Below are 27,052 nucleotides of genomic sequence, written 5' to 3' on the forward strand. Positions count from 1 at the left end.
AGAAACCAAACTCTTCTATAGCGTTATATGTTGTTATTATGTTAACACTTTGTTTAACTTTTGGTCAAACAGTTCCAGAATCATTATAAAAATTGACAATGGAAAAATAAAACTAGAACGTGTTCAATTTGCACGCCATTCACCCATGCGCTTGCAGGACTTCTGCGTTACCTATATCTGCCCCGCTAGCTGACAGGGGTTACGTTTCCCGAATGCGTTTTCTTCAATAGGCACTGGGCGATTTCCGTCCAAAAACTTTATTATGAACTGCAAATGTCCGCTGCCTCATCACTTTTAAAAATAGACAACATATTTCTTCTTTTTTCAGTTTCCTATTCTGTACAAAACGCTTCACTTTCTACAGCTACATGTGATAAGCGAACAATTTGAGAGCAACTGCAGCACGGGGGGGAAGTGTTTTTTTTCTTGGAACGCTCTTTGCATGCACCTGTCGGTGGGTGTGGGTATTACTTCCCGAAACGAACTACAACTGGTGTGGAAAGAACGTGAAAACGGATTCGCGTGGCCATGGCCAGCGTAGCTAACAAAAGATGTTCCATAGAGCTTCTTTTCCGAATTTTGAGACGCAAATGCAAATCGCTATGCACCGTGTACACAAACACACACGTTCCCCATCGAGTCATACGAGGGGCGGCTGCAGAAGATGATTGTTTCACCTGTCCGATACGCGAGCCTCGAAAAATGTTGAGCCCATGCGTAATCTTACTTCAAATTGCAATGAAAATACTGATGTCGAGATAGAAACGAACCTGAAACAAAGCAATTTTTCCTACAGAGCACACACAATTTAGCCAGCTATCACATCTGTTCTTTGATTCTCTTTTATTGCTTGTGTAGGCAGCAGCGTCAAACCCTGACATTTATTTGCGCCGATGTGTCAAAGTTTGTATGCGTATACGAAAACGTTTGACATTGCTCTTTCTTGAATGAGGCAAATTTTATATTTTGGTTGAGAAATGCATAGATAAAACTACATAAAACTGGTATGTAACGTTATCGAATCGTTTAAAAATAGCGCTGTTATAAGTATTTCCTCACTTCATTTTCCAGAACTACTATTTGGTAGAAAAAGTAGTGGTGCGTAGAATGCACAGTATCGATTCAATTATTGGCCGGACCACAAATTCGTACCAGTCACAAAACAGTAACAAACATGATAGAAATTAAGGCGAAGCTGTTGCGTGATCAGAGCGCTGTTTTCATGTGCGGCGAGGTGGTTGAATGTTTGATCGATTTTATACACCCTTCGCTACCCGAGCATAAAATTTCGCAGAGTAACAGGTTGGCGCACGGCAGACGACGGTGTGTAGCACCATCGCTAATGGCCTTGTTTCTTAGTGATATTTTAGAGAATCTCGCATGGGCAACGGTCCAGTTACACTGTTATTGCAACGTTTCTGTTAATGAGCGAGCCAACATTGATACTGTCGCGAACAGAAACATTGGAGGCACCACATCTCTGAACGCTAGTAACCAGCTGAAAGGAGAAGTACTTCACTCGACTGAACCCAAGATTCTGTTTTGCGACCTTCGACTTTCTCCCGGAGAAGCGAAGCAATGTGAGCGCTATAACATATTAAGTAATTGCGCGACTCCCTTAAGATCTAATGGTTTGATATTCCTTTCAGTTCTTTACCGTGAAACCGTCCCGCTGAACACCCCACCAACGTACCGTGGGATTCGTGTAAAGTATTACTACAAAATAACGGTCGCAACCCAACGATTGGGATCTACTGTGCAGGCACTAAACATTCCAATCCGCGTGCTTCCGCTTCCCCTGCCGCAGAGCGACCTCGATGAAGCCATCACGCTGAACGATGAGTCGAATGAAGACTTGGCACCGAACAATCCTTTTCTCGAAAAGAAGAGACCCCCGTCTCGGATCGAATACGCGTTACATTATCTGCGCGGAGTTACCGCTCGACGGCGGCCAAACTTTTTCATGATCAACAACAAATGGGGAAAGGTGGGTCGCTTTTGTCTGTTCAAATCGGCGTACAAACTTGGCGAAGATATCGTAGCGACGATTGATTTTAGCTGCGGCACAGTAAAATGCGTGCAGCTTTCCGTCACATTGCAGTGTGAGGAAGCCAAGCTGAATCGTTCGACTGCCTCGAATGCGCCAGCTGCCAAAGTAAACGAAGAACTTAGCTCATCCGATAGCACGGATGCTGGTTCATCCAGCCAAACTAGTGGCTCCGTGGTGTCAGCTGCTGTTGTTGGCGACGCGGATCAGAAGAGTGTTTCACGGGTGACGAACTACAGCAAGCACCACGAAGTGTGCCTGGGAATGCTGCAAACGCAGGTGATTCTCCCTATTCCGCTGCACGTTACTCCCACCTTCCGCACCGACCTGGTGCAGGTAAGCTGGAGGTTACACTTTCAATTCGTCACTAGCACGAATCCGGAACTGAGTAGCGAAATGCTTCTTGATCGCTCCAGCGAAAACGAAGCGGATCTAGAGTGGGTTGCACCGACGGACATTGCCATTGAAACGATGATTTGGAGTCTTCCGATTACAATCTACCCAACGGCACCACTGCAAATACCGCAGCCCTGTGGAGAGTATGTACTTCACATTAAATGATAATCGTCACGTTGCAATACACAGTTCATTATTGGAAAGCTGGAGCTGTTTATTCTAATCCATATCCGAGCTCGACCCCATCGCGTCGTCCAGGTCGTCCGGAACCTTGCTGTCTTCTTCCTCGTCTTCTTTGTCCCATCCCGATTTCTTCCCTGTTAGAAAATCGGCTCGCAAGGCACCCCACGTGGATTTCGGTTCCTCGTCTGAGTCTACTTCTGACTTGACGTCATCTTCTTCCTCCTTCTTGACCAGATTGTCCACCAGCTCTGACTTGGCGCGTGGCCCATTCATGAGCACGTCGAGGAATTCCTTTTTGTTGAGACTTTTAAGAACCTTCTCGCGTTTGTACTCCAGTTTGCCGGCTTCTTCCAACCGTTTGCCAACATTTTTCTGCTGGGTACGCACGGCATTAAACAGTTGCACCGTTCCTCGGGTGGCTACCTTGCGCAAAGTCCGTTCACGCTCGTAATCGTGAATCGTGGGTTTCATGCGAAGTCCTAGAATATCCTTTTGGCGTTCCTTCTTGAGTAACGCTTTTTGCCGCAGCAACTCTTGTGCTAGCTTTAAATCACTCGGCTTATCTTCCTCTTCTGTCTTTGTGGTGGATTCTTGCTTCACTGTACCTTCGGCAGAAACCACATCAAATTCGTGCTTTTTCGGCTCATTTTTCTTGCGCTCCTTCTGCTCATCTGTGATCGCTTTGGAGAGAATCTTTCCATCGATGGTCTTGCGCAAAAATTTTGCCATAGCCTTGGCCCATTTAGTGGGTTCATCGGGCTGTTCTGTTTCTTCAGCAGCTTCATCATTGCCATCGTCGAGCTCCACGCTACCATCGTCCTCCGACATTGGGTATTCTTCGTCGGAGAGAAACTCATTGCCTTCACTGTTATCGTCTGGCAGGGAATCGCTATCACTGTCTGTAGTGGCTGTAGGGTTTACTGCACTTGTTCAATTAATAATCGTAAACGCCAAAACGTAAAAAACATACTTATTTAAAACGTACCAAGTGGTTTTCTCGCTGGTTTCAGCATTTTGAGGTGGCAATTTAAAATAAACGGCGCGTGAAACCAATTTTCGATATACCGCGCGCACGTGTGTTGACAACAAATGAAACATAACAAACTAACCGCTCTGACACCAGTGTGCCCAGAAAAATATAGTACAGTGCCACAGGTGATTTGAATATTCAAAAAACTTTATCAATATTTAATTATTTGAATTAAATTCAAACGTTCGATGGTGGTGTACCCTCCAGGTGGTAGATTTTGGCATAAACATTAGTAGAAAATTGTATAAAATATTAGAAAACAGTTATTGAACTAATCAATTTGCAACCCGGTTAGTTCTCTGTGACTGTAAAATTTCTCCATCTTTGTCGATTATTGTCAATCGGGAGTATAGTTTTTTTTCTTTCCAATCATCTATAATTAAATTTTCATTACCTTTACCAGCAGATGAGTTGATAAATTCTCGAATATCAACCCTTTGTGACCCAGTAACGTCGCCGTTGAGACGTCAAACTCGTTCTTCGCTCACTGACCAACCGTACTAGATAACAGCAATGGCCTTTCATCTGTCAAAACATGGTTGATTTTCAAAGCGCTCGCACCCCACAAATTTCGCGTCTTTGTTTTGCTGCTCGCTTCGAGGCATAATCTCGGCATATCGATCAGTGCCCAAGGGCAAAAGGCAGTGTCCGCCGTCTAGCGGTTGCAAGTGAAGTCCATTCTGATCGTCAAGTTCGCGCGTGACTCGTTTCGCAGCCGCCGCGGGAAAGCAATCCCCACGCGAGCAGTGCGGGCGTACAGTGAACAAACCCCGTGAGAAGAAGCTGTCGCGCGCGTGTCCAGCTGTGTCGTGCCGTGTGTACCGTGAAGCAATATTGAACGACGTGATAACGAAAGAAAGCTGCAGCAGTGTTGCGACCCGGATTCTAATTGCTGCAGCCTCCCGTGCTAGCATCCTGTATCTAGGCCATTAACCTAGCTGGCAGAGCTGGGAGCAGCTTGCCGAGCTGAAGTGCATCTGTCAAGGGGCTAGCAGTGGCCCTCGTGTATCGTGAGCGCAGCGCGGTGTGGCCATCTGGAGTTCTGTGCAGTTAAAGAAGAAAACGCACATACACATACACACAAGCACAAGCACCCCACGGCGCCCACTCTCAACGCAGCGTGCCATCCTCCGCCCAACCTAGGACACGATATCATCCCTCGGTGCGAAGCTGGAGAATGCCGCTAGCCAACTCGATCGACCCATGGAGAGAGAAAGTCCCAGTCAGTATCGTCGGTATCGAGGTACGTCGCTCGTCTTGGTCCTTTCTGTGCGCCTTGTGTTACATATCGCAGCTCGCAACGACGGCGACCGGAACCTCGGATGCGCTAGTTCCGGTTTCCGTCGTGCGCCACCCCTCTCCCTCGCTGCGCTTCTGTTCCCATTTAATTACAGACCCATCCCCGTTGACACTTCTCTTCTTCTTTTTTTTGTTGTTCGTACCATTTTCTCACGTTCCGTTCGCTACTCCAGTTCCTTTCGTGCTCTCGCTATTGGTATGATTTGTTTGGGTTCCGTTCACGACTCTGTGCGTTGGTTTTTCGCTGTTTTTCTTTTCGTTTTCATGAAAAATAACTGTCGTTGCTCGTACGTCTTATTTCATAGGCTACTTTTCTGCCGTTTTCTCTACATATCATCCGGTGTTGGCTTTGTACGTTTGTGGGGGAGCGTTTTACGGTTTCTTTTCTCGTTTCGTTTGACCCGATTCGTTGGCTAAAGATTAGGGAAACTCACAAATTATAATTTTATTTGATCGTTGCATACGTTTTCTTTCGTTTTGAATTTTCAGTTCCTCGCAGGCCGCTTCTCCAAAAAGTACTAAAGTAATACATGTAATGCTGCGATGCATCCGTCTCACCGCTTCCTAAAGGCGCTTTTTATGTCTCCATTCGTCTTGTGCTGATAGCTGCAACGCTTTACGTTGTTGGCGTTACGTAAATTACGTAAATCGAACAGGGCGGTCGTTCGTTTATCGTGGTTTTGTCATACACTCGCTTATCACCCCGTATCGATTAGTTTTTCACGAGTTATCGCCAGCACGGTCATCAGGTTGTGAGCTAAGCTTCCATTCCTGGAATTCGGTGTGCCTGTTGGTTGGACTTTTCCTTTTGCCACTACGCGAGAGAACGCGCGAGCGTTTCCCTTTGCCTTTGTGTCGGCATCATCCAACCATCAGATGTCCTACGGCGCTAGCGGAAGTACCGTTTCGGTCGCGCGCCAGCCAGGAAAACGAGAAATGCTAATTTAATTTGCCTTCGCAACACAGCATTCCACTGCTCGGTTGGAATACTTTGTTGCAAAATTCCACTGAAGCTGCGGTGCAATGGAAAATGGCAGCACCGTACGGCCGGTCGGTAGTCGGTGCAAACTTCAGCAATGCCTACACCTTATTTCATTTCATTTTTGCGTCATTTCTGCAGTTAAACAAGTTAAGGCCTGACAAGCATCTTAACTGCTAAACGAACGTGCCTAACCCACCGAAAGGCGCGCGCGAAACATCGTTTGATAAATGGCCAAAAACAATATCCAACCAGCGGCGGGGGAAAACTTTTGCCTCCGCAATGTCACCAGCAATTTTCCTCCCGGGGCTTGGTATTGCTGCGTTCCAACCCCCACCGGGATCCAGCAAAGCCCCATTACCGGGCTCGAGCCCGTACAACCATTTTCACTTTCACACTCACACCCACCTCCCTGCATGGCCCTTGCGATGTGCCGACAGTGCGGGGGGAAAACTGGGCGCTTTTTCCCGGAGCCCAACGTCACCGCCAACGTCTCCGGGCGCGCGTAGGTGTGTTGCATGTCGTACGGGTTGCGTGTTTCGATATTGATTTTGTCCACCCACACGCGTTTGGGTCGTTTCCTGGCCGCTGGTGTACGACCGTGGCTTGCATGATTCTTCATCTTGCTGTTGCCCCGAAACACGGGCTGTGTTTGTTTTATTTTTGTAGCAACCGTGTACGAGCAGGAAACGCTTTCTCCTGTAACGGTGATGGTGGGTGGCGATGGTGGTGGTGTTATAAAAAGATGGCAAAATTATCGTTTAACAGTTTCACAAACACCCAACAGGAGAGCTTCCGATTGCATGGAAATGGTACAAAATTTAAGTTAACTTCCACCACCAATCAATCAGTTGCGCGTAACCGAAATTCTATCCCACGAAATTTGTTAACTTTCTAGGCAATCCATTCAATGGTTGCGTGTGAGCGGCTTATCTATTAGGCTCCATTTTCCGGGCTGAACACGTTTATTGTGCGGAAAGCAGGCCACAGGCGATCGATCGGTTCGTACTCGGAAAGATAATCACCCTGGACGGATGCCTCGGATTACAACGACGGGACCTGTTGCGCCTGTTGCCGAGGAATCGGACCCGTGCTAATTCGTTTACAGTGCAAGGATCTTTTTGTCGGAATTGAAGATAATTCTTAGATCAGGTTTTTACTGCGAGTATATCAAACGCTACAAACCATGGTGGGGTTTATTTTTCCCTCCTTCTCCTGGAAATATCCTTCGAGAAATGCATTATGTTTGAAGTGCCCTGTAAGTAATTCTGATTCTGTTGGCTTTTCGGTAACCGTGCCATCATCCCCCAGTGGACGCTCAGTCACGCTCAGTTCCGTTTTGGATCGCTGAAAACATTCCCTTGTCAACACTTGAGCAATAACCACACCCACCTATTAACACCACGATGGTGTCCTGTCAACGGCACTGTCCACGGGTTCGTAGAGATCAATCAAAATTAGCTGCGAGATACTTCCGGCCTCGGGCCCCAGGAATCGTCACTCGCATCTCGATCCTGATCCCCCCCTTGGTCCGGGGGATCGATAACAGTCCGTAATAGAGCGGAACTCGTTTCCCAACCCCCAAGCCCGGGTCCCTTTCATCCAACGATGCGAAGCGATGTTTACCAAAAAAGGATCACCGGGGGTGTGGAATTGTCTATGGCGGTATTTCCTGACGTCCGAAGCGTGCTTCAGTTGAGGCAGGAATGAAAAATGAACACCACATCGGAATATCCTTCGGTAGGGGATTTTATTTTGTTTTACTCCTTCTCAAGAACCCCCGCCCTGCAGATCAGCTCCTGGTAAATCCTTTCCCCTCATCATGGCGAATAATTCGCTTACGGACCGATCCGCCGGTCGATGGGTGGGAAAGGAAGCAAAAAGGATCTGCCGGAACCAGCCCATTCGCCCGCTAGCATTGGTGTTCTGAACCGTTTTCACTTTTCTCTCGCTCTCTCTCTTTTTCGCTGTGTTCTGGGTCGGTGAAAAAGTCACGTTCAAACAGGAGAGGCCCTGTTTTATGGTGCTTCTTTGCATTTGGTTTGCCTTCGCCGCGTTTTCCGCGCTTCACTTCTCATGCGTTTTGACGGGAATTAGTTTATCGGTTGAGCTGATTAGAATACGTGGTGTAACGGGTTCCAGCGTACCTGCCAGCATTCGTATGCTTCTGCCGCGTTCAATGATGCGGCATGATTTTGTGAATTTTGACGAGCCACCGCAACGGTTCTGGGTCAGTCTTTTGTGGGTCGGTACGGCACGTGTATGGGGCGGCTTTCGTTTTCTCTCGCACCTTGAAACACACACTCGCTGGATGTCCTTGAAGGAGAAAGTTTTAATTGATTTTTCTCCACTTTATCATACACACTCCTAGCGGTTGGAATTTTGGATTGCCCTAACCGGATCCATATATCGTCAGCATTGCTTTTTCATTTATGTTTTAGGCTATGAGAAGTTTAGCTTTGATTTGATGTTTTAAAACCATAATCTTCCTTGGATTTCGCTTATTATGTGGGTGTTCTTGGCAAGCAAATTGATGGTATTCATATCGAAGGAAAAAGGCGACACGGCGCGCACAAACCAATTGAATATCGCCGTTGTTGCATTCCCAATTACTCCTTTACCCATCGGTTTTTCCCATTCATTTTAGAACGTCGCGAAGCCTTATTTTTGCCGCCACTTACCCATCTGAGACGTTCATACCCATCGCAGCAAACGAGCAAACAAAATTAACACCCCAGCGCCCAATTTTCACCCCCCTCTCATCCTCTCTCTCTCTCTCTCACTCTCTCTCTCGCTCTTCTCGCTTCCATTAATTGAACGCACATTATTCCATTAATCCAAAACCCACACCCCATCGCACCGACGACGACACGATCGGTCGGGAAGTTTCTCCGATTGCTGTGGCCCCCAACCCTGGGCAGAAGGCGCGTGTGCGGTTCCGCTTTTCCGCTTTCCGTCCCACGGTGGGGGTTGTTCAATTTCAATTTTCATTTCCCCCTCACTGCCCTCACTCGCACCGGCCGTTTTGGGCCGTTTTTCCTTGTCTCAGCGGGCGCGTAATTGTGGCACATTATTAGCAATTACTTGACCGCTAGCTTCCGGCCGGGAAGGGTACCCATACTGAGTGGTTGGGCAGGAATCCCCGCGTGGTACTCCCCTGAGCGAAGCCCGCGAGTTTAATGAAAACCGACAATCTAATTGCGCCCAATGGCTGTTGTGTGAGACTCCCGAGGAGGCAGGGGAAGGCTACGAGGCGTCCCGCTGGGGGAGCGGAACGATGGCGTTCCTTTTGTACGTTCAATCGAACGCCGCCTTCTCCCAGGACGATGTAACTGAGCCCGAGGATTGGATTGGTGCGCTGCCAGTTTATGTTTGCGTCTCGTGAACGATTCCAACGATGTAAGCGTACGAACGGGCGAGTTAACATTCCATCCCCCTTGTTGGGGAGAACGAACGATGGGGTGGCGGAGGGGTCACGGGCAGGTCAAACCTTCCCGGCAATCCTTTGCATACGTGGCTTATTTTCGTTTAACGACTTCCTGCGCGCACTCAGAAACCCAACCCAAGATGCTAGATATGGGTAATTCTAGACCCCGGCTGCTAAACTTCTCCAGCAACCGGTCTCGTTCCCAGGGTGAAAGGTCAGGGTGTTGCCAGCTGGTACGATGCCTGGGCTGGGGCTTAAGTACAATGTAGCACCAGCTGGTGTCTCCTTCATTGCCCGTGGTTCACAGCTTCCATGTGTAACAATCTCATCTTGCTCATCGGTTTCTTTTGCTTTACGAAATTTGAGAGCGTTTGAAGTGTGGTACATGTACATGAATGGGCTCCATCCGAGCCACCCCCGGAGGGTGTGTGATTGCCGTATCCGGGGAACCGGAGGCCAGAAGTTGACCGCATCGTGCGTTTGTCACCTCGCAAAGGGCACGTGCGCTCGCGTGCCTTATCGGTCAAATCCGGTCGTCAATCCTCTCTTGTGATCGATCGAACACCCTTGGACTTCATTTGGCCCATCAGCCCATCGGATATTATCTTGTGCAGGGCAAAGGGTGTTAATTGACGTGTTTAAAAGCGCCGATTGGCGTCTTGAGACGACGGTGTTGTGCGCACGTTGTAGTCCACCGGGCGCCGATGGTCGGTGCGAAAGCTCGAAATGGTAATTTAATTAAAACCACCACACGGAAATTCATTCGAGCGATGGGTGGCTGTTTTGGTTGGGTATTTTTTCTTCTTCTTTATTTTGTTGCCTCCAAAATACCCTCAAAACCGCACCGTTGGAACAGGTTTGCACGATGACCGTAATGGGATGCAAGCTGTAGCTTTGGTTGGTTTGGGAAATTTCGCAGTAGAACCAGCATAAATATTCCTCGGAACGACGAGTCAGGTGCCGATTGTCCCATGAGGAGGTGCGCGTGCTGCGATCATTAACCGGTCAGGTTTTTTGCAAATGAATACAATTGCGAGGGAACCATTATATGAAAATCTCGCCAAAAACGAACCCGGTTCTTCTTGCTTTTGTGCATATCTAGCGCTCCTTGTTGATGATATCAGGCATCATTGCATACAGGGCTCACCCACATGTGCATGCAGTTGGCTCATAAACCCTGCACTACTTTGACTGATTGGATTGCGCTAATCTGTCATTTTATTTCAAGGATTATGGTCGCTGTTCAGCTGAGCAATTAATTGCGTGCATTTCGTTGCTCAAGCGCGATTCTTACGCGAATTACGCTCATCATCCTGCATCGCGACCGATGTCGATTCCTGCCGTCCTTTGGTAGTGCAAAAGGTCTATTAGGGCAGTAGTAAGGAGTGTATCCTTTTAACCAGGCACAACCTCACACGTACCAGAGGGAGTGTCCTCATCGGCGGCGTTGCGTGTTACGTGTATAAACAAATGGATCGCTTTCGGCACGCGAGCCAAGGTACGTTCCCTTTCGTCCACGTTAGAAGCCCGGAAAACCCGTGCCATGGGTCGTGTTTTTACAGCGGGTTTCTGCTGCCAAACGGGACGTTGCTTCCCGCAGCAAAACGTTGGCGCATTAATTAACCACTTCGTTAGCGGTGATGGGCCAGATGCTGTCGCTGGCAACACGTCGTTCCCAGCATAATTTGTGGAACGCCTGAGTGTGCGTGTGATTATATTTATACACTTTTTTTTTAATTTACTTTCAACCATCAAATCACGGAGACAGATTCCTTGATTTAATGGCGACCACGTGTCACATTATCACTTGTGGGATATTCAAATCGTTTCGACCTTAATACGATGTCCGTGTTGCTGATCCGACCCTTATACGATTCCGTGTAGCTGATATTTACACAGCGTCACATTTGGCAGGGGCTAGAGTCATGTTCAGTGCTTCAATTAATGATTTCAGTTATCAAATTGAGATTATCTCCATCCGAAAAATCTATCGATGATGAATCTGAGACATCTGTGTATATCACAAACAATAATTCTAGAAGGTTTTTGATGTATCACTATTCGTTCAGAAGCGTTCAACTTTCTGCAGGTGGGCTAGTAACACGTGTTTCGACCGATCACAATATTCGCTCCTGTGAACATAGGCTTAATGTTTTGCAGATGTAACACGGTTGACGAAAACGTACACAAAAAATGTTAGGTTTCGACTCTACAGTTATCCCTTGGAGACTCAATACATGTGCTCGTTTTTTGTTTGTTTTAAATAGATCATTGTATAGACGAGTGAGCGAAAGTTTTCTGCTTTTGCTGGCAAAAAACATCTGTCCAAACGGAATTGCTACAGTTACGCTTGAAGAACTGCATCTTGCGGAACAATGTTGTTCAGTCTCTTCCTGTGTTGCTTTATCCTAAAATAAATACTAGAGCACTGAGGGGATGCATTATTTTCACAGACATTGCACATGTTCATTTATGAAAGGGACAGAACGAATTGCGGTTTTGTTCGTGGGCAAATTTTCGTGGAAATACAATTGGGAAAAACTAATATTTAGCGTTTGGTTTGCTGCTTTCGGTACATTAATTTTAAACCATCGTTCGACCCCGATGTATATATTTGCTTTTAATTCAGTTTCCCGAATGTTATTTTTCCATCATCGACAGTGTCGCATGATCATGTTAAGTGTAGGCGAATAGCATATGCGAGATGTAATTATTTTTTGTAATTTAAATCATTCAACATCGCCCCACCAAGCTATCGTACGGAATGGTTTATATGGAAAAGTTGATTTCTTATTGAAACAAATGAATAATTTCCTGTAGCGGCTATAATCTCTAAAGAGAGGAAAACGGTGCACTGCATGGAAGGAAAAGTTCACCATTCTTCGAGCAAATTTTGCCAACAATCATCTTTATATTAATATTTGCAGGCGGCCTCCGCCATGCCGTGATTCCGTCTCTAAGGACTTCGGTTGTTTCTAAAAATGCGTCGTGCGTTAGAAAAGTTTCCACCGCTTACGTGCCTGGGGTCGAAATTGTTTCTAACTTTGACGAGTTTTTGTCAGTGTCTTTAGCAGTTTGTCTAGCGCAGCTTATACGGAAAGTGAAAATGCTCCTTGCGCGTAATAATCTCATGTAAACCGAGGTATAGCTCAAGGAAGAGGATAAGTAATTAATTGCACTTATACTGTTTAAGCCATGTTCGTTTCCGTTCATTTTGCTTTCGATTTGCTTGAAGGTAATCTTTATGGTGTGTTTTTGTTTTTATTATAAAGATGTTTTGAGATGTCGCCTGCAAGGCCATTGTTTGATTTTAGAATTATTAATCAAGAACAAATCGTTATTAATCCAGTTGTGCTATTATGTCTTGAACTAAAACAGGGAATTACTCATAATAATAGATTATTATTGCGTTGGAAGCTTTTAAGCTTTGTTTTTTCATCGTTTTCGATATTGAGGTGTTGTTGAATTGGTTTTTTGTTGATGAAATTGCTTACCAATCGTTTAACCTCTTCCCGAGATTTCTTGCTCAGTTGCCAAAATTCCTTCACTTCACTAATATTTTTCTTACTTCCTCTCAACCTTAACGAAATGTTCGTTCGTTTACTTACCTTCCCCGACATTTTCACGATCATTTCTAACGCATCAACTTTCTTTCATCTCTCGTTCACTATTCTTTCTGTTTCGTGTTGTTTTTTTCTTCTTGCAGCGCACGGAGTATCTAACTCGATTTCAGGGCTCCGGATAGTTTCTGTACGTAGATCCACAAGCACGAACCGGTGCAAGTGCCGATGTATCGTGACACTTCCTCCGTGCTATTCACTCCAAACATGAAGGAGTTTTTCTTTTGACATTCATTTATTTTTGCTCTTTGTTTGTTTGGTTTTGTTTTTCTTTCTCGTACAACTTTTGCGAGATGTGGGTAACTTGTGGCAAATAGATGGAATTGGAATTGTCGATGCTTTCAAACCACACATTCAGTTGCAAATGTGTGGGGTTGAGGAAAAAAAATGAACATTTATCGGAGATACCGAAAGTCTCGCAAATAGTGTATCTTTTTTTAAATTTTTTTCTTGCCCATTGGATGCTCTGGAATGTGAAAAGAATTGAGATTGTGTCCTTGAATTGTGTCTTTCTATGTATATGTACATCTTCTGCCTTGCTCAATGGTCGTGCCAACTTAATATATATGATTTTAATTTTGATTCTTTTGTATGTTGTGCTTTTCCGGTCATTTCGTCCATAACATATTTTCTCTTACAGCTATCGCAGCGTGTGAATATTTCATTTATGTTTCCAAACATTCATCGAATTCCAATACAGCTTTTTCACTTTTTAAAATTTGTATTTGTCACGTCATGTTCATGTTTTATTTTAATTAGTAGCAGTTGTGTGATCATTGCTTGAACAGCATCCACATGTAAATATCGATCGATTATTAGTTAATGCTTCTTTACATTTATTGTTATGCTTATCGTATAGCAGGAATGTTAGTTTGATCAAACTACAAGAAGTATTGTAGCTATTTTTTGTTATGATTTGGAAAGAGAATTATTTGTATGATAAAGCATGATTCCACAGTTGTATACATTGTTTCCTAGCTATTCGTCATACAGAAATGAATTTCTACATCACTTGAAATCCAATAAACTTTCATATTAAGCGCCAGTGCAGTAGACGTAAGTAATAAGAATTCAATTAATATTACGTTACTAAATAACATAACATGATTGCGTTTTTGTGCCCTTATCGAAACGGAATGTATTTATAAACCTTGATTACCGTGAAAATGATACTGTAGATAAAAATGCACGCAATTTGAACAAATTACGTAACTCAAAGGTTTATCTAATGTCTTTTATCGTACATAAAGGCATTTTTTGTTTTACTTCCAAATGAGGTAAGCTACTTCGTTATCTCTTTTCTATCGGTTACGCACTCATGAGCAAACATGATGCGTTCAGATTCATAGGGTATCTAAGTTAGAAAACAGCCAAAATTGTTTTAAATGCCAATTAACTTGGATTGGATTTCAAATTACAGCTTTCACTTATAGCCCGATTGTTTGTTTCTCTTCAGGGATCGAATGTTATCCGTGCATGAAATTATCTTGCAGATTCTAGCTCGTGAGGAATGAAATTGATCCAGCACGGCATTAAGCTTTCCATATCTGCAGCGTTTGACGTTGCTCGTATCTCAATTGATCTATTTTAAGGTGAATGAGATCTCTCACATTTTCCCGCGTTACCGTGTTGCAGAATGTTTCGAATAGTAATACAACAGCCTGTTTGTTATTTGGATTACGGATCTGTGAACGGTTCTGTTGTGTCATGGTCGAATGACAATTTATTACAGCCCACCACTTTGGATAATATTATAATCCTTCAGAGGTGGCCTAGTCTACGCTACCAACTACCGTGTTGATTGCTGCTATATACGGCGTGTCATGTTGCGGATGATTTGATTGATTCATACTCTTACCTCATGTATCAAGTCAAGCCTTTTTTAATGGCAAACTGATAGCAGCAGGTATGTCTTCAGCCTATTCTAAAATGCGTACCATTAACCTATTATCAGTGGACTAATGTGCTTTTATTGCTACTTCATCCAATTTAATTGGAGTTTTTGTAATGTGTTATATTTATACGTATTCAAAAGGTGTTGTGATTAACACTTCGTTGACGGCTATGATTTCGGATTTACAGGATTCAATATTACGAACCGCTAAGAAAGGCAATAATTCATGGTTTTGGTTTAAATTTCAACCAGGAATAATTCTTGTATATAAATTAATTGAAATGACGCCAAATTGTCAGAAGCCAATACCATTTAGCCTTTGCACACCCAGGGGAGGGTTCACTTAAGATAAATGTGAGCAAATGGGTTTCCTAAATATCTCAACATCAGTAAGGTAAAACCACGCTGCATCGATGTGGAATTGTATCCCCTTGGATGTCCCTGGTGAAATCATGAGTACCCATCCACTCGAAAAGCTTTTCAAGGAAAACTGGCTAGGTTCGTGTGGTACGGATGACGAGATGCGATGCTATCATCATCCCCGTCATGATTTCATTCTTCTATTTTCTGTCGTACGGTCGACCTATATTGCGATCCTTTTGGACTAACTGAACTCTCTCTCTCTTTCTCTCTCTCTCTCTCTCTCTCTCTCTTAATTATCTATTTTTTTCATCCTACACCTCTCTATCTCTCTTTTTAACTAGCAATACTTCTATTTCGTAATGAAAACTCATTGGCATTGCTTTGTTTGGGTAGGTTCAATGATTCATGCTTAACTTTTATTTCCATGTTATGTTGATGTTCCATAGCTTTTCGATCGCATAACACATTCCGAACTTCCGGCAAAGTGCTATCGATTAGTTTTACTAACATTCATGGTACCGTAAATTTTTCAGTGAGTTTTTTTTAATTTTCTGGTAATCAATTTACTATTATATGATTCATGGCTCACAATACTTCGAGACTCCCAATGACCGGGCATAATTTGCTATTGCCTTCGAATGACCGTCAATTGCCATTTTCAATATAATGCTTATATATTTTATATCACATTCAATGTAACTAACCGTTAGGATCGTATCTCCCTACGCTATTTGGCGATGGAAAATACTGCAAATAAGTTATAGACGGACGCTTTGTTCAATTTTTTCCTCTGCTAGTGTTTACCAATACCGTTAATTAGCTTCAAGAAACACGATAGTTTCCATGCCGATGACGAGGCGTTCTTTATCATCACTATCGTGCGGCACATAATACGATAAAAAAAACTAGAACGATACTTGTGGAAGAGCCAAGAAGAATGATTGAATAGTTCCGCCACTTGAACGGGCTTCACTCGCGCTGGGCAAACAGTTTTCCAGATCGGCAGTTTTCCGAGTATTTCGGTGATGTTAGCTCACGGAAAGAGGAAAAATACATAACATCATTATAATCGTGAAGTGTCGATCTGTAACTGATGCTAAATCATGGCGTTTCCTCTTGTCAATCGGCGTATTGTTTTCCCCTGGCTTTTCCATAGTTCGTATTCTAGGAAGTGCAAGAAAGACAATAGAAGCTGATAATTAGTGCCGCTTTTTCCTCTCATGAACTGCGCATAGCATTGTCAATGGTGCTTCGTTCACTAGAAGTATTTTTTGGCAAAGTATTATTTATATAGAAAAAATAGCACGTATAAATATGGACAAGCTAGATCACTGATTTCCATTTGAAATGCTTATTGTTACATATAAAAAGACGAGTATCGACGAGTCTGAAAGCACGATAATTTATCGAACATTCATAACTCATGATAGATATTTCTGTGAATAGATTTGTTTTGAAGCACGTTTACTTTAGACTGGATTTTTTTTCCACTTCCGTGCCATTACGTTACAAATTACGAAAAACATATCAGCAAAATATCACCACACACACCATTCGCATTTTGATGGAAAATAAAACCCTTGGCACAAAATATGTAAATGTCGCTGCTGTAAATCATCGCGTTCTTGCTACCGAAGGTGTCGCAGAGCACTTTTCCTCCAATTTTATTCTCACTGAGTAATAGTTAGGATGTTTGGGATACGGCTATGGTCGAACGTAACGCCTGTTTTTGATTGATTTGAAAATATCACGTCTTATATCATTTTTCGAAACTTATTTTAAAACAGACATTCGGTTGATACGTTGAACAAGGAGCATTTCACTTGCACTCATCTTGCGTAAAGATGCTAAGTCGAACACATGTTTTAGGAACTACTAGCGGTGGTAAATTTTTCCCTTCAGATGTGTGGAAAAATCTTGAGAAAAGTAATTTTTTTTACGTAACAGGTGATTTCTCGCAATCGCTTTAGGGGACCAATTCTGTGTTGTAATTTTTTTCTTACCAATACCAACATAACGCTGTGAACAAGAAAATCAAAGCTGCACTCCTGTGCCGCGGATTATAGAGGTAAGTCGTTTATCTACCTGGAAAACCATCAGCAGTTTGAAGGGAACCTTCAAAAGGGGCCTCAATGATTTGGGAAAGTAAGGAAATATAAAGCAAGCGGAAAATAAAGAGAAAGAGAGCTCAATAGATAGATAGCCAGAGAGAGAGAAAGAAAACATACTCAAATTTTCCTACCATTTTTGTGCCTTGCCAGATGGAATGAAAATGAAAGGTCTTCGGGACGTTCTAAGTCCTGCTCTTCCTTGGCAAACGCGTCTTTTCAGATGTTATCGCTGTTCGCTCATCCTACAGCCTGATCTTGTACCTGAGAGCTGTGCGTGGGTGCAACTTCATAGCTTAGGATGGTTTAATTTGCTTTTTCTCGCAAGCCAGCATGTTGATAATTTTAAATTTAATTCAGCTAGCATCGTGGAGTCTATCCAACTTTCTGAAGTCATGCCGTGGTTGCGGTCCATTGCACTGGGATATTTCCACGAAAAATGCTCGAGCTAGCGACGCGTATCTGCTGTAACGGTAACAGTAGCAATGGAGTAATTCAAATTTGTGCTGTAGGTAGTTTTGACTTCTTATAGTTAAATTGTAATAAACTCGAGGAGGATTTGTAGTAAATGAAGGACACTATGGAGGTTAGAATTCGAGAAAGCGAGACTTTCACCACTGCAGAGAAAAGCAACGAAGTATCCTTGATGCTTACCTCCGCTTGAAAATCTCAATCCAACTGGTCCGAAGACTTCGAATGAGTAGAATCGTGCCCTTCACGTGAAGTGCCTCCGTTCTCGTTCTTTTCACTCCGGTGGAGTGACCGCGTCCAAGTCAGCTGTTGCTCACTTACCGTCCAAAACACCTATCCCTCGACTGGCGGAGGGTAGCTGATTAGCTCCCGTCCGAGCACGATGTCGGCGGATCCATTATTTACAGCCCCGTGGCATCCTGCCGTCGGTTGCTGTTTCCGTGTGCTGGCTCGTGGGACCACCATAATAGCCGTTTTCATTTGCGCGACTCAGCGAAAGCGTTCATTCTTATACCACGGTGCTTGTTTGCCCACTTGAATCTTTCAGTAAATATTTGACACACTTTTCGCCTTCATATTGTTCAGACACCGGTCGAGAGAGAAAGAAAGAGAGGTGCTTCATGCTAAAGGCTCCACTTGGACCAGGGAAGGGGAATTTTGTCGAGAAGGAGCTGAATTTTTTTCGTTCCTAATTCTTATTGGGCCTTTGTGCTGGGAAGGATTATTGAATGTTTTCGGAACACCGCTAAATGAATTGTTACGTTTGCGAGTGCATTTGGAAAGTGAAAACGTTTCATGTTAGTTGAACACTTCATTTAGCTAACTAAATGCCACGTAAAGGTCGCTAAAGCAAACAACTTTTATGAAAACCGTTACATAGTTTAGATTCTACACAGAACGAACGAGTGATACTCTTGTTATCACAGCACATGGGTGGGACATGAAATTTCACATCGTTCACCAACACAGCACAGCAACGATGCGCAGGAAATCGTTTACTTTGCTCGCGTATTGCCCTTTAGATGGCCGACGTTGCTGTATTTTCCATTCCCAAGGGGCGATACACTCCGTCTTGAGCTGACAGTTGGGCTTTTGGCTTGATGCAATGGCACGCAGGTGGCATTAAGATCGCTTCACGGACAGATTGTCACGATTCTCATCTTTTCGTTAAATTACGAATAAAAAAAGAACCAATAATCGCCAACATTGTCCACCCGATATTTTTCCGATAATGCTTTCTTGCTAGAACATGCCAGTGGAAAAGCAACGAAATAGCGGAATAAATTAATACACTTCGCTGTTTCAGGATTCCGTCGGTACTGCGAATTGTTGTGGAGCGTCGTATTTTAGATTAGTTTGTACGTAGAGGCACACAAATATTGACCTAGTATTTCTCATTTACTGCTTTCACTGCGCTGCGGGGAATGCCTGTCTAAGCGCTACCCTAAGTATGTTTTCGTCCTGGCCAGCGGAGCATTATCGATTTAGCGTGAAATTGTATACCAGCGCAAATTGTTTACGTCGCAATCAATTGGGAATGATTTAAAAATTCATCGCAATCAAGAAGAAACTCCCGCTGGGTGCCGTAGTCGAAGTGCTTTGTAACTAAATCCTTGGGTATCCTTTACGTCGGAAAATTCCTTCATTAAGACCTGACGAAATAGATTCTTTTTGCGAAAGAGAATTAATGATTAGAATTACATCGCCATTAGTATTCCGATGGCAGGCTGAGGCTAAATAGTAAAGTGCGAACGAAACCAAGGACGAAGAACAACCAAGAATTGGATTAAAATTATAATAGGATTAGGTTGGAACTGGCCGCTATACCTTTTGGGTGCCATTACAGGCTAAACCGTTACTTATTTTTAAGTCCATTATGTAGAAAAATACTTATTTTAATGATATTAACTCAGATTGCAACAGTATTTTTGTAATATTAACAACATAAGAGGAGATGCATCGGCATATTTGTATTCCTTTGAACCGGACGTAGCCTTTAACATAACGAAAAATATGAACTCGTCGATCGTTATCGTCGCTCGGTTTGATGAGCTTTTATGTACCATAAAAAGAAGCCTTCATCACCTCGCACTGATTTCCATCCTTTGTTGGTATGCTGTTTGGATTCCCAAGAAACGTTGCGAAAAGCGTCCACCCGTTTTCGACGAGCGAGGACTCGAATCGCTCGTTTATTGCGTGCATTCGCTTGTAAAATAAACAGCACAGCAAATGCTGCCTGCCCTGCTCACGAGCGATGGTACAATGGAGTACTGAGCGGTTCCACTAATGCATTATTTTTCTGCTGTTTGCCTTGGTACGATGGAACAACATGTAGAAAGAGGTTCGGTAAAACTTTCCTTCATTTCTTGCCGTTCAATCGACATCAAACGCGAAATAATGCGTCCAGTGGTGGGGCTTTTGCCTCCCTGGAACAAAACGCCGTGAAGAGTATCTTCCTCGGTCGCGATGATTTCGTGCGGTGGAAAAACTTTCCACTCTCTCGTTACATGCCAATAGAAGGCTTCATTTTTTCCTGCTGTTGCGCTTTCCAGAAAAAATAACCCAAAATGGCGCACAATGTGTCGATCAGACTGGTGGAACCGTTCGAGAACAAACGAAGCATACTGAACCTGAGCCATGGAACTTCCAGCGAGAGGTTACGAGCATCGAGATGTGCGCTTGTTTGAAAACTTTGAATTGAATTTAAATAGAACCACGGCACTCCGTGCTCGAAAAGAACGACTTCACGTCGTGTGTGAACCATCAGTAATTCCATCTGTTTCCAAACAAAAAACTTGTACCCCGATGCTTTGGGAAGCAGAATGTATGTATATGCTGCGCGTCCTTTTCTTCGACCATCTTTTGACCTTAGCAGCCCCATTTCGAACGAACGCTTTATTGCCAGAGAACATAAGAATTGAATAACTCCACCACACCGATTGGGTGGAAGCAACCTTTTTGGACCCTTTTTATACGGCATAACCGATCGAGAGCGTTGCGGGTGATTTTTTCTCCATTTGCCAGTGGAAATGTACTCTGCCAGAAAACGTGATTGCCCGTGTCCGACAGAATAGATAGGATTTAGAGAATGCCATACTGAGCAATGCAGTGTAGCTGTGTGGAAGTGCTCGGTGCTACTGACCGAACATCGGAAAAGGAATGAGGTTTTCCTTCCCCTAAATCGATCCTTTTTTTCTTCTTTGCTCTCTGTTGAAACGGATCCAACTGGAAGTGCTATTGATGATTTATCTTCTTCGTTGAACCGCCGATTGGGTGGTGGCAAATTCCTTCGCACGCCCTTCATCGCGGAACGGGCTTACTTTAGCTTGTGATACGATTTGCGGTTGATGTTTTTACGCTTTCTGTTGGGGTTGCGGTTGCTTCTAAGCGGATTTCGTCCACAGTTTTGTGCCGTTCGGCACTGTTAGAGGTAATATTTTTCTTTCGTAATTTTATTGCCAGCCAGCAATTTCTTTTTTTTTTTTCATTTAAATGAGTCCTTAAATGATGTGCCTCATACATTATTAGCTGCATTTTAAGCTCGCTAGAACGTAACACCATTTTCTAGAAACACATGCTTACACAAAAGCCAGCCTTACCACTTCTCCTATTCGTCGTGATGGCAAGCGATGAAATTTAATTATTTCTAGGCACCTGTTGTTATCGCTAGCGTGGGCGGGTCCTTAACTGCACAATCTGATAGGGCAAAAAGCGCGATAACAATGACGATGCTTGGTTCTATCAAGTTACATTGATTGCTATGGGTTCTGGTCTGCTGCTGTTTTGTCAGGACGACAGACTCACAAAACCTCACGACACATTAAAAGCTAGATTACTTTTTTATGTTAGACTAGGACGGGCCCCGGGTAGCCGTTAACGACGTAGCATTATCATAGGGTTACCATTTTTTTGTAATACCATTATTAATAATTTAATGTTATTAATAATAATAATATTATTCTTGGTTTAGTATATCAATATTTATTTTCTTCCTTACCATGAACTGTTCAAATGCTTGATTGCACTGCCGTACAAGGATCTCGTAAGCACTTATTTATGAGGCCATAAACAACCCTCTTTTGAGGTGCCCACAATGAGTCATAATATGACGATTGCTTTAGTGATATGAGCTTTGATTGATTTTGATTCTTGCGCGGTTTCGAGCGACGAGCCTCTATGGGTTGCTAAATGGAGGCGCCTAGTGCTTCTTCACGCATCGAGCAAACATGTAATAGAAAATTGTACTCACCACATCAAACGAAGGCGACAGAGTACGGCTTAATCAAATTCGATTCATACACATTCTTATACCATTTGCCTTGCAAGGTTGAAACGAAACGGCAATGCTAAGGTGCAATTTCCCTTACAATACCAGACAATTTTGATGGCCCTGCTATCGTCACCATGCATTTTGCGAACAATAAAAAAAATAAAATATTATACTTTCAAATGTTTTGAAATACAATGAACTTGGAATCATAACTTGCATTATAGAAGACTATAATTTTAAAAATTAAAAAAAAAAACATTTTAATAACTAAACATATTTGAGTGAATAATATTTGAAATTATGCAAGGTTCGTTTAATTTAAGATTACACTTTAAATTCCCTTTGTTTGTGGCATGCTTTTTCGTTCTTTAATTTCATGTTGCTCTTAAATACATTGCGTTGAATGATATTGTTTGTGTGGTCGATGAAGTAAAATTCTTTTCGATATATTTATGAAAATTCCCTGTAATAATGGCTGTAAATGGCCAATAGATGAGTTGACTACCATTTGTTTGAGGTCGTATGCATTTTCGTTTAAAAATGTCATAATTTTTATTTTTTTATTTTTGCTACTTTATAGTTAAAGCATTGTTTGCTGGTGTTGTATTACTAGTATATTGTGAAATAAATGTTCTTGTAGAATAAATGTTGCTCTTATTTGTTGAGAAACAAATCTCGTCTTTCATCCTTTTTTTGTTCCGGTGGATTTTGTTTTTCGCTCAGGTGCATATCTTTCATGGTCGTCATGTAGCCTCTGTATATATCGAGTCGTATCCCTCTTCCATAGGCGTAGCACACAGTACAATCCAATTTACAACCCAACTAATCGAATATGTCCTCGTACGTCACACGCCGGTGCGTTGTGGTGTTTCTTTCCGTTTGATTTATCTCCGTTCGCAGTCATCCTCGCAGGAAAACGTCGAGATGGTCGTCGACGACAGCTATGATCCCCTGCAGCACCACCTGACGCATGATCATCACCATCCGCCGCTGGAGCAGCAGAACCAGGCGGTACTGATGCGTCAACAGCATCCACACCAGCCACACCACCACCATACGGCGCACCCAGCGCCCCATCAGTTCATGCGCCACCAACAGCAAACGATGGCGGCTGCAGGAATGGTCGGCTATCAGCAACAACAGCAGCAGCAGTATCCTGGAAGCAACCAACAAGAGCCCATGCTCGATGGGGAGGTTGCAGCTGACAGCACCTGTCGCTACCACGGACGTGACTCGCCGGAGGCTGGCCTCGTCGTTGGAGCCGAGGAAGCCATGGATATGGACTTGATCGGGGATGGACCCGGTGGTGACGCCAGCGGTACCAGTGATCTATCGCAGCTCAGAGGCGATGCTACGTACGCCAGCACCAGTGGATGTGGTGGCAGCGGCAGTGGTAGCGACGAGCATGAGATTGACATTAAGGACATTATTCGGGAGGGGCACGAGAAAGCGGACCCGTCACAGTTCGAGCTGCTCAAGGTGCTCGGCGAGGGCTCGTTCGGGAAAGTGTTCTTGGTGCGAAAGATTGTCGGCATCGATGCCGGCACGCTGTATGCCATGAAAGTAGGTACCACCACACACGCCATTGTTAATGACGGACCATCACACGCGATGCATATTTCATTTCTAATTCCGCTTTTGCAGGTATTAAAGAAGGCGACCCTAAAGGTGAAGGATCGAGTGCGGAGCACGAACGAGCGGAATATCCTTGCGGATGTGGGCCACGCATTTATTGTTAAGCTTCATTATGCCTTCCAAACGCCTGGCAAATTGTACCTCATACTGGATTTTTTGCGTGGAGGCGACCTGTTTACGCGGTTGAGCAAGGAGGTGATGTTCACCGAGGAGGACGTTAAGTTCTATTTGGCCGAGCTGGCGTTAGCACTGAACCACCTGCACGGTATCGGCATCATCTATCGCGATCTGAAACCGGAAAACATACTTCTGGATCAGGTATGTTCCAAGAACGTGTGTAAGATGGCCCTCGAATAACGGTATGCCTGTTACTCTCCTTTCTAGGATGGTCATATAGCTTTAACGGATTTTGGTCTCTCGAAACAACCCCTCGATGGGTCAAAAACGTACAGCTTCTGTGGTACGGTCGAGTATATGGCACCTGAGGTGGTCAATCGGAAAGGACACACGTTTGCCGCCGATTGGTGGTCCTTCGGCGTGTTGATGGTAATGACAATTGCAAGCGCACGTGGAGGTACCGTTACTGCTAACTAAACAATTTGTTTTTTAGTTCGAAATGTTGACTGGAAATTTGCCCTTCCACGGGAGCAACCGGAACGATACGATGAATCAAATTCTTAAGACAAAACTTGGAATGCCGGAGAACCTGAGTCCCGAGGCGCAAAGCTTACTGCGGGCTCTGTTTAAGCGCAATCCACAGAATAGGCTCGGAGCGGGCCCGCACGGTATCGACGATATCAAGCGGCACGAATTTTTCACCAACGTCGACTGGGATGCGTTTGAGCGGAAAGAAGTACGACCACCGTTCATACCTGCCGTGTCGCGAGATGATGCATTCTATTTTGACTCCGAATACACAAACAAATCGCCAAAGTACGTATTAGCCGCTGCTTAGTGCAAAAACAGGCTTAACTAATTTGCAACGATCTTTTCGTTATTCGTTAAACTCTCGTTTCTTCATGCTTAACAGAGACTCACCGGGTGGACCGGTTAGTGCCAGTGCACATGAAATATTCCGTGGTTTCAGCTTCATCGCTCCTGGGTTGTTGGACGAGCAGCCAAATTTTGCCAACGGTAGCAATATGGTGATGCAGCAGCAGCCAGCCTCGAGGTCACCATTTTTAAATGAAATTCCCGGAGTGAAGCCGGTTGCATTCGGAGACGAGTACAGCCTGATGCAGGAGCTTGGTCGTGGAACATTCTCCATATGCCGGATGTGTGAACACCGCACGACAAAGAAACATTATGCGGTGAAGGTAACTATGCAATTTTGCAATTAACTACCAATTGTTACGCAGGGTTGAAATGGATATTAATTCTGTATTGGGATACTTGGTTTCATATGTCGGTCAAATTATCCGTCGCAAGGGTATTAGCGTTATATGGCCTATGTAAAAGATTTACCGTTTAAAATAAAATTGTTTGTTTATCATTTAAATCCAAACGTTGACTAATTAAATGTTTTTCTTTTCTAGATTATCGACAAGTCCTACCATGACTGCCGCGAGGAAGTGGAAATTTTACTTCGGTACGGCAACCACCCGAATATCGTGACGCTGTACGGTGTGCACGAGGACACGAGCTACGTATACCTGGTGATGGAGCTGCTAAAGGGAGGCGAACTGCTGGACCGTATCCTAGCTATTCACTTTATGCCAGAGTTAGAAGCAAGTGCGGTTCTCCGCACGGTCGTGTCGGCGGTTGCTTACCTGCATGAACACGGCGTCGTCCATCGTGACTTGAAGCCATCGAATCTGCTATACGCGTCTATCAATCACACACCGGAATCGCTTAAGCTATGCGATCTAGGATTCGCGAAACAACTGCGAGCCGATAATGGTCTGCTAATGACTCCGTGTTACACTGCCAACTTTGTTGCGCCGGAAGTGTTGAAGAAGCAGGGCTACGATCTGGCTTGCGACATTTGGTCACTCGGTGTTCTGCTGTACATCATGCTCGATGGCAAAACGCCCTTCGCCAGCACACCAAACGATTCACCGGATATGATCTTGGCGCGCATAGGATCGGGGAAAGTGGATTTAGAAACGGGTGTAAGTATGCTCATGCGTGCTTGCAGTGCGGTTTGCATCGTGCTAACATGCTTTTACTCTCTTCTCCATAGAAATGGCCAACGATATCGGATGAAGTAAAGGTGTTATTAAGGCAGATGCTGCACATCGTGCCATCTAGACGTCCGACGGCCGCACAGATCTTAAGGCATCCCTGGTTGTCCCGATGTGGTCCTCGAGTTATGTACAATACGGTAGGCACACAGCATGTCGTTAGCGAGCGGCCCACTGTAGTGGAGCCACAGGTAACGAAACCAATTAATGAAAATACCGAAGCCATTAAGGGTGCGGTACACGCAACTTTCCGAGCGATATCCTCGCCCCAGGCAGCCAATTTGGGACCGGTTGGCATGTCCGATCTGGCGCGGAGAAGAATGGATAAGATGAACCATTCGTAATGGCATAACAAAACACTGTGTGTTCGGTTGTGGTTTCTTTACTGTTCGCCTCTTAAAAACGTCTACTTTAACATTGTTCATTATGTTCTGCTCTGAATGGATGATGTTTTCAAATTGTTGATTTTTATTGTTTTATGAAACGCAAAGTGAGAGTAATTATTATAATTGTACATTAGTGCCAGTTAGGTAAATGCTAGCGCCAACCTTTTAAGTGACACAAATAAATCGTAGGAAGCGGACATCTGCTGTATCACGTTCCGAGCGCCATATTAATGTTGCAATTTGTGCACGACGAAGCACTGTAAAGAGACAACCGCGCCAGCGTCAAAGCATGGTCAGAACATAACGCTCACTGTAGAAAAAGAAAGGAATCGTAATATCCATAGACACTTTTATAAAGTGTGTAATTGTCGATTTACGTTTGATGTGGCATGTATGGTTTAAAGCTTACTTTAAAAAAACTCATTGTTCTCAATTGTTTCATATATTTTTATACCTGTACCATTTTTTTCTTCTATTGATTTTCAATTGTTTAACAGAAGATTAATGTTTAGTTTAACGGTTAACAATAATAGAATAAGTTAGACAATTTGTTAGTGGATTTAATTTCTATGGTGTTATAATAGTTGTTAAAGATCACAGTACTATGATTTGGCTACAATATGAAAGTGAGACTTGTAAAACATTTAAAATTCCAGCAAGACGTGTTAATCGAAGCATTTCAATTTTCTTGTTCGATTATGTCAGCCCGCGAACAAATGAAGCAGACACAACAGTAAAATATTGTAAAGCTTTGATTGTTC

General features: G+C 43.8%; 3 protein-coding genes across 3 annotated transcripts; 2 read left to right on the forward strand and 1 right to left on the reverse strand.

Moving 5' to 3' along the window:
- The first annotated feature begins 932 nt into the window (after positions 1-932).
- Positions 933-2,608, forward strand: LOC128731965 (RAB6A-GEF complex partner protein 2). The gene is made up of 4 exons (XM_053825125.1): positions 933-1,004; positions 1,072-1,302; positions 1,360-1,580; positions 1,650-2,608. The coding sequence occupies exons 2-4, from the start codon at positions 1,175-1,177 to the stop codon at positions 2,606-2,608; spliced, it is 1,308 nt and encodes a 435-aa protein (XP_053681100.1). The 5' UTR covers positions 933-1,004; positions 1,072-1,174.
- A 54-nt stretch (positions 2,609-2,662) lies between these two features.
- Positions 2,663-3,702, reverse strand: LOC128720081 (RRP15-like protein). Its single transcript, XM_053813727.1, has 2 exons — positions 3,612-3,702; positions 2,663-3,546 (listed from the first exon to the last, which is right to left on the reverse strand). Exons 1-2 carry the CDS (start codon positions 3,637-3,639, stop codon positions 2,663-2,665), a joined length of 912 nt encoding a protein of 303 aa, XP_053669702.1. The 5' UTR covers positions 3,640-3,702.
- A 5,799-nt stretch (positions 3,703-9,501) lies between these two features.
- LOC128721331 (ribosomal protein S6 kinase 2 beta-like) lies at positions 9,502-26,249 on the forward strand. The gene is made up of 9 exons (XM_053815077.1): positions 9,502-9,514; positions 13,068-13,111; positions 22,988-23,650; positions 23,732-24,040; positions 24,107-24,268; positions 24,333-24,655; positions 24,753-25,038; positions 25,258-25,833; positions 25,905-26,249. Exons 1-9 carry the CDS (start codon positions 9,502-9,504, stop codon positions 26,247-26,249), a joined length of 2,721 nt encoding a protein of 906 aa, XP_053671052.1.
- The last annotated feature ends 803 nt before the right edge of the window (positions 26,250-27,052 follow it).

Source organism: Anopheles nili, chromosome 2, assembly GCF_943737925.1.
Source record: "Anopheles nili chromosome 2, idAnoNiliSN_F5_01, whole genome shotgun sequence".
Taxonomy (NCBI): Eukaryota; Metazoa; Arthropoda; class Insecta; order Diptera; family Culicidae; genus Anopheles; species Anopheles nili.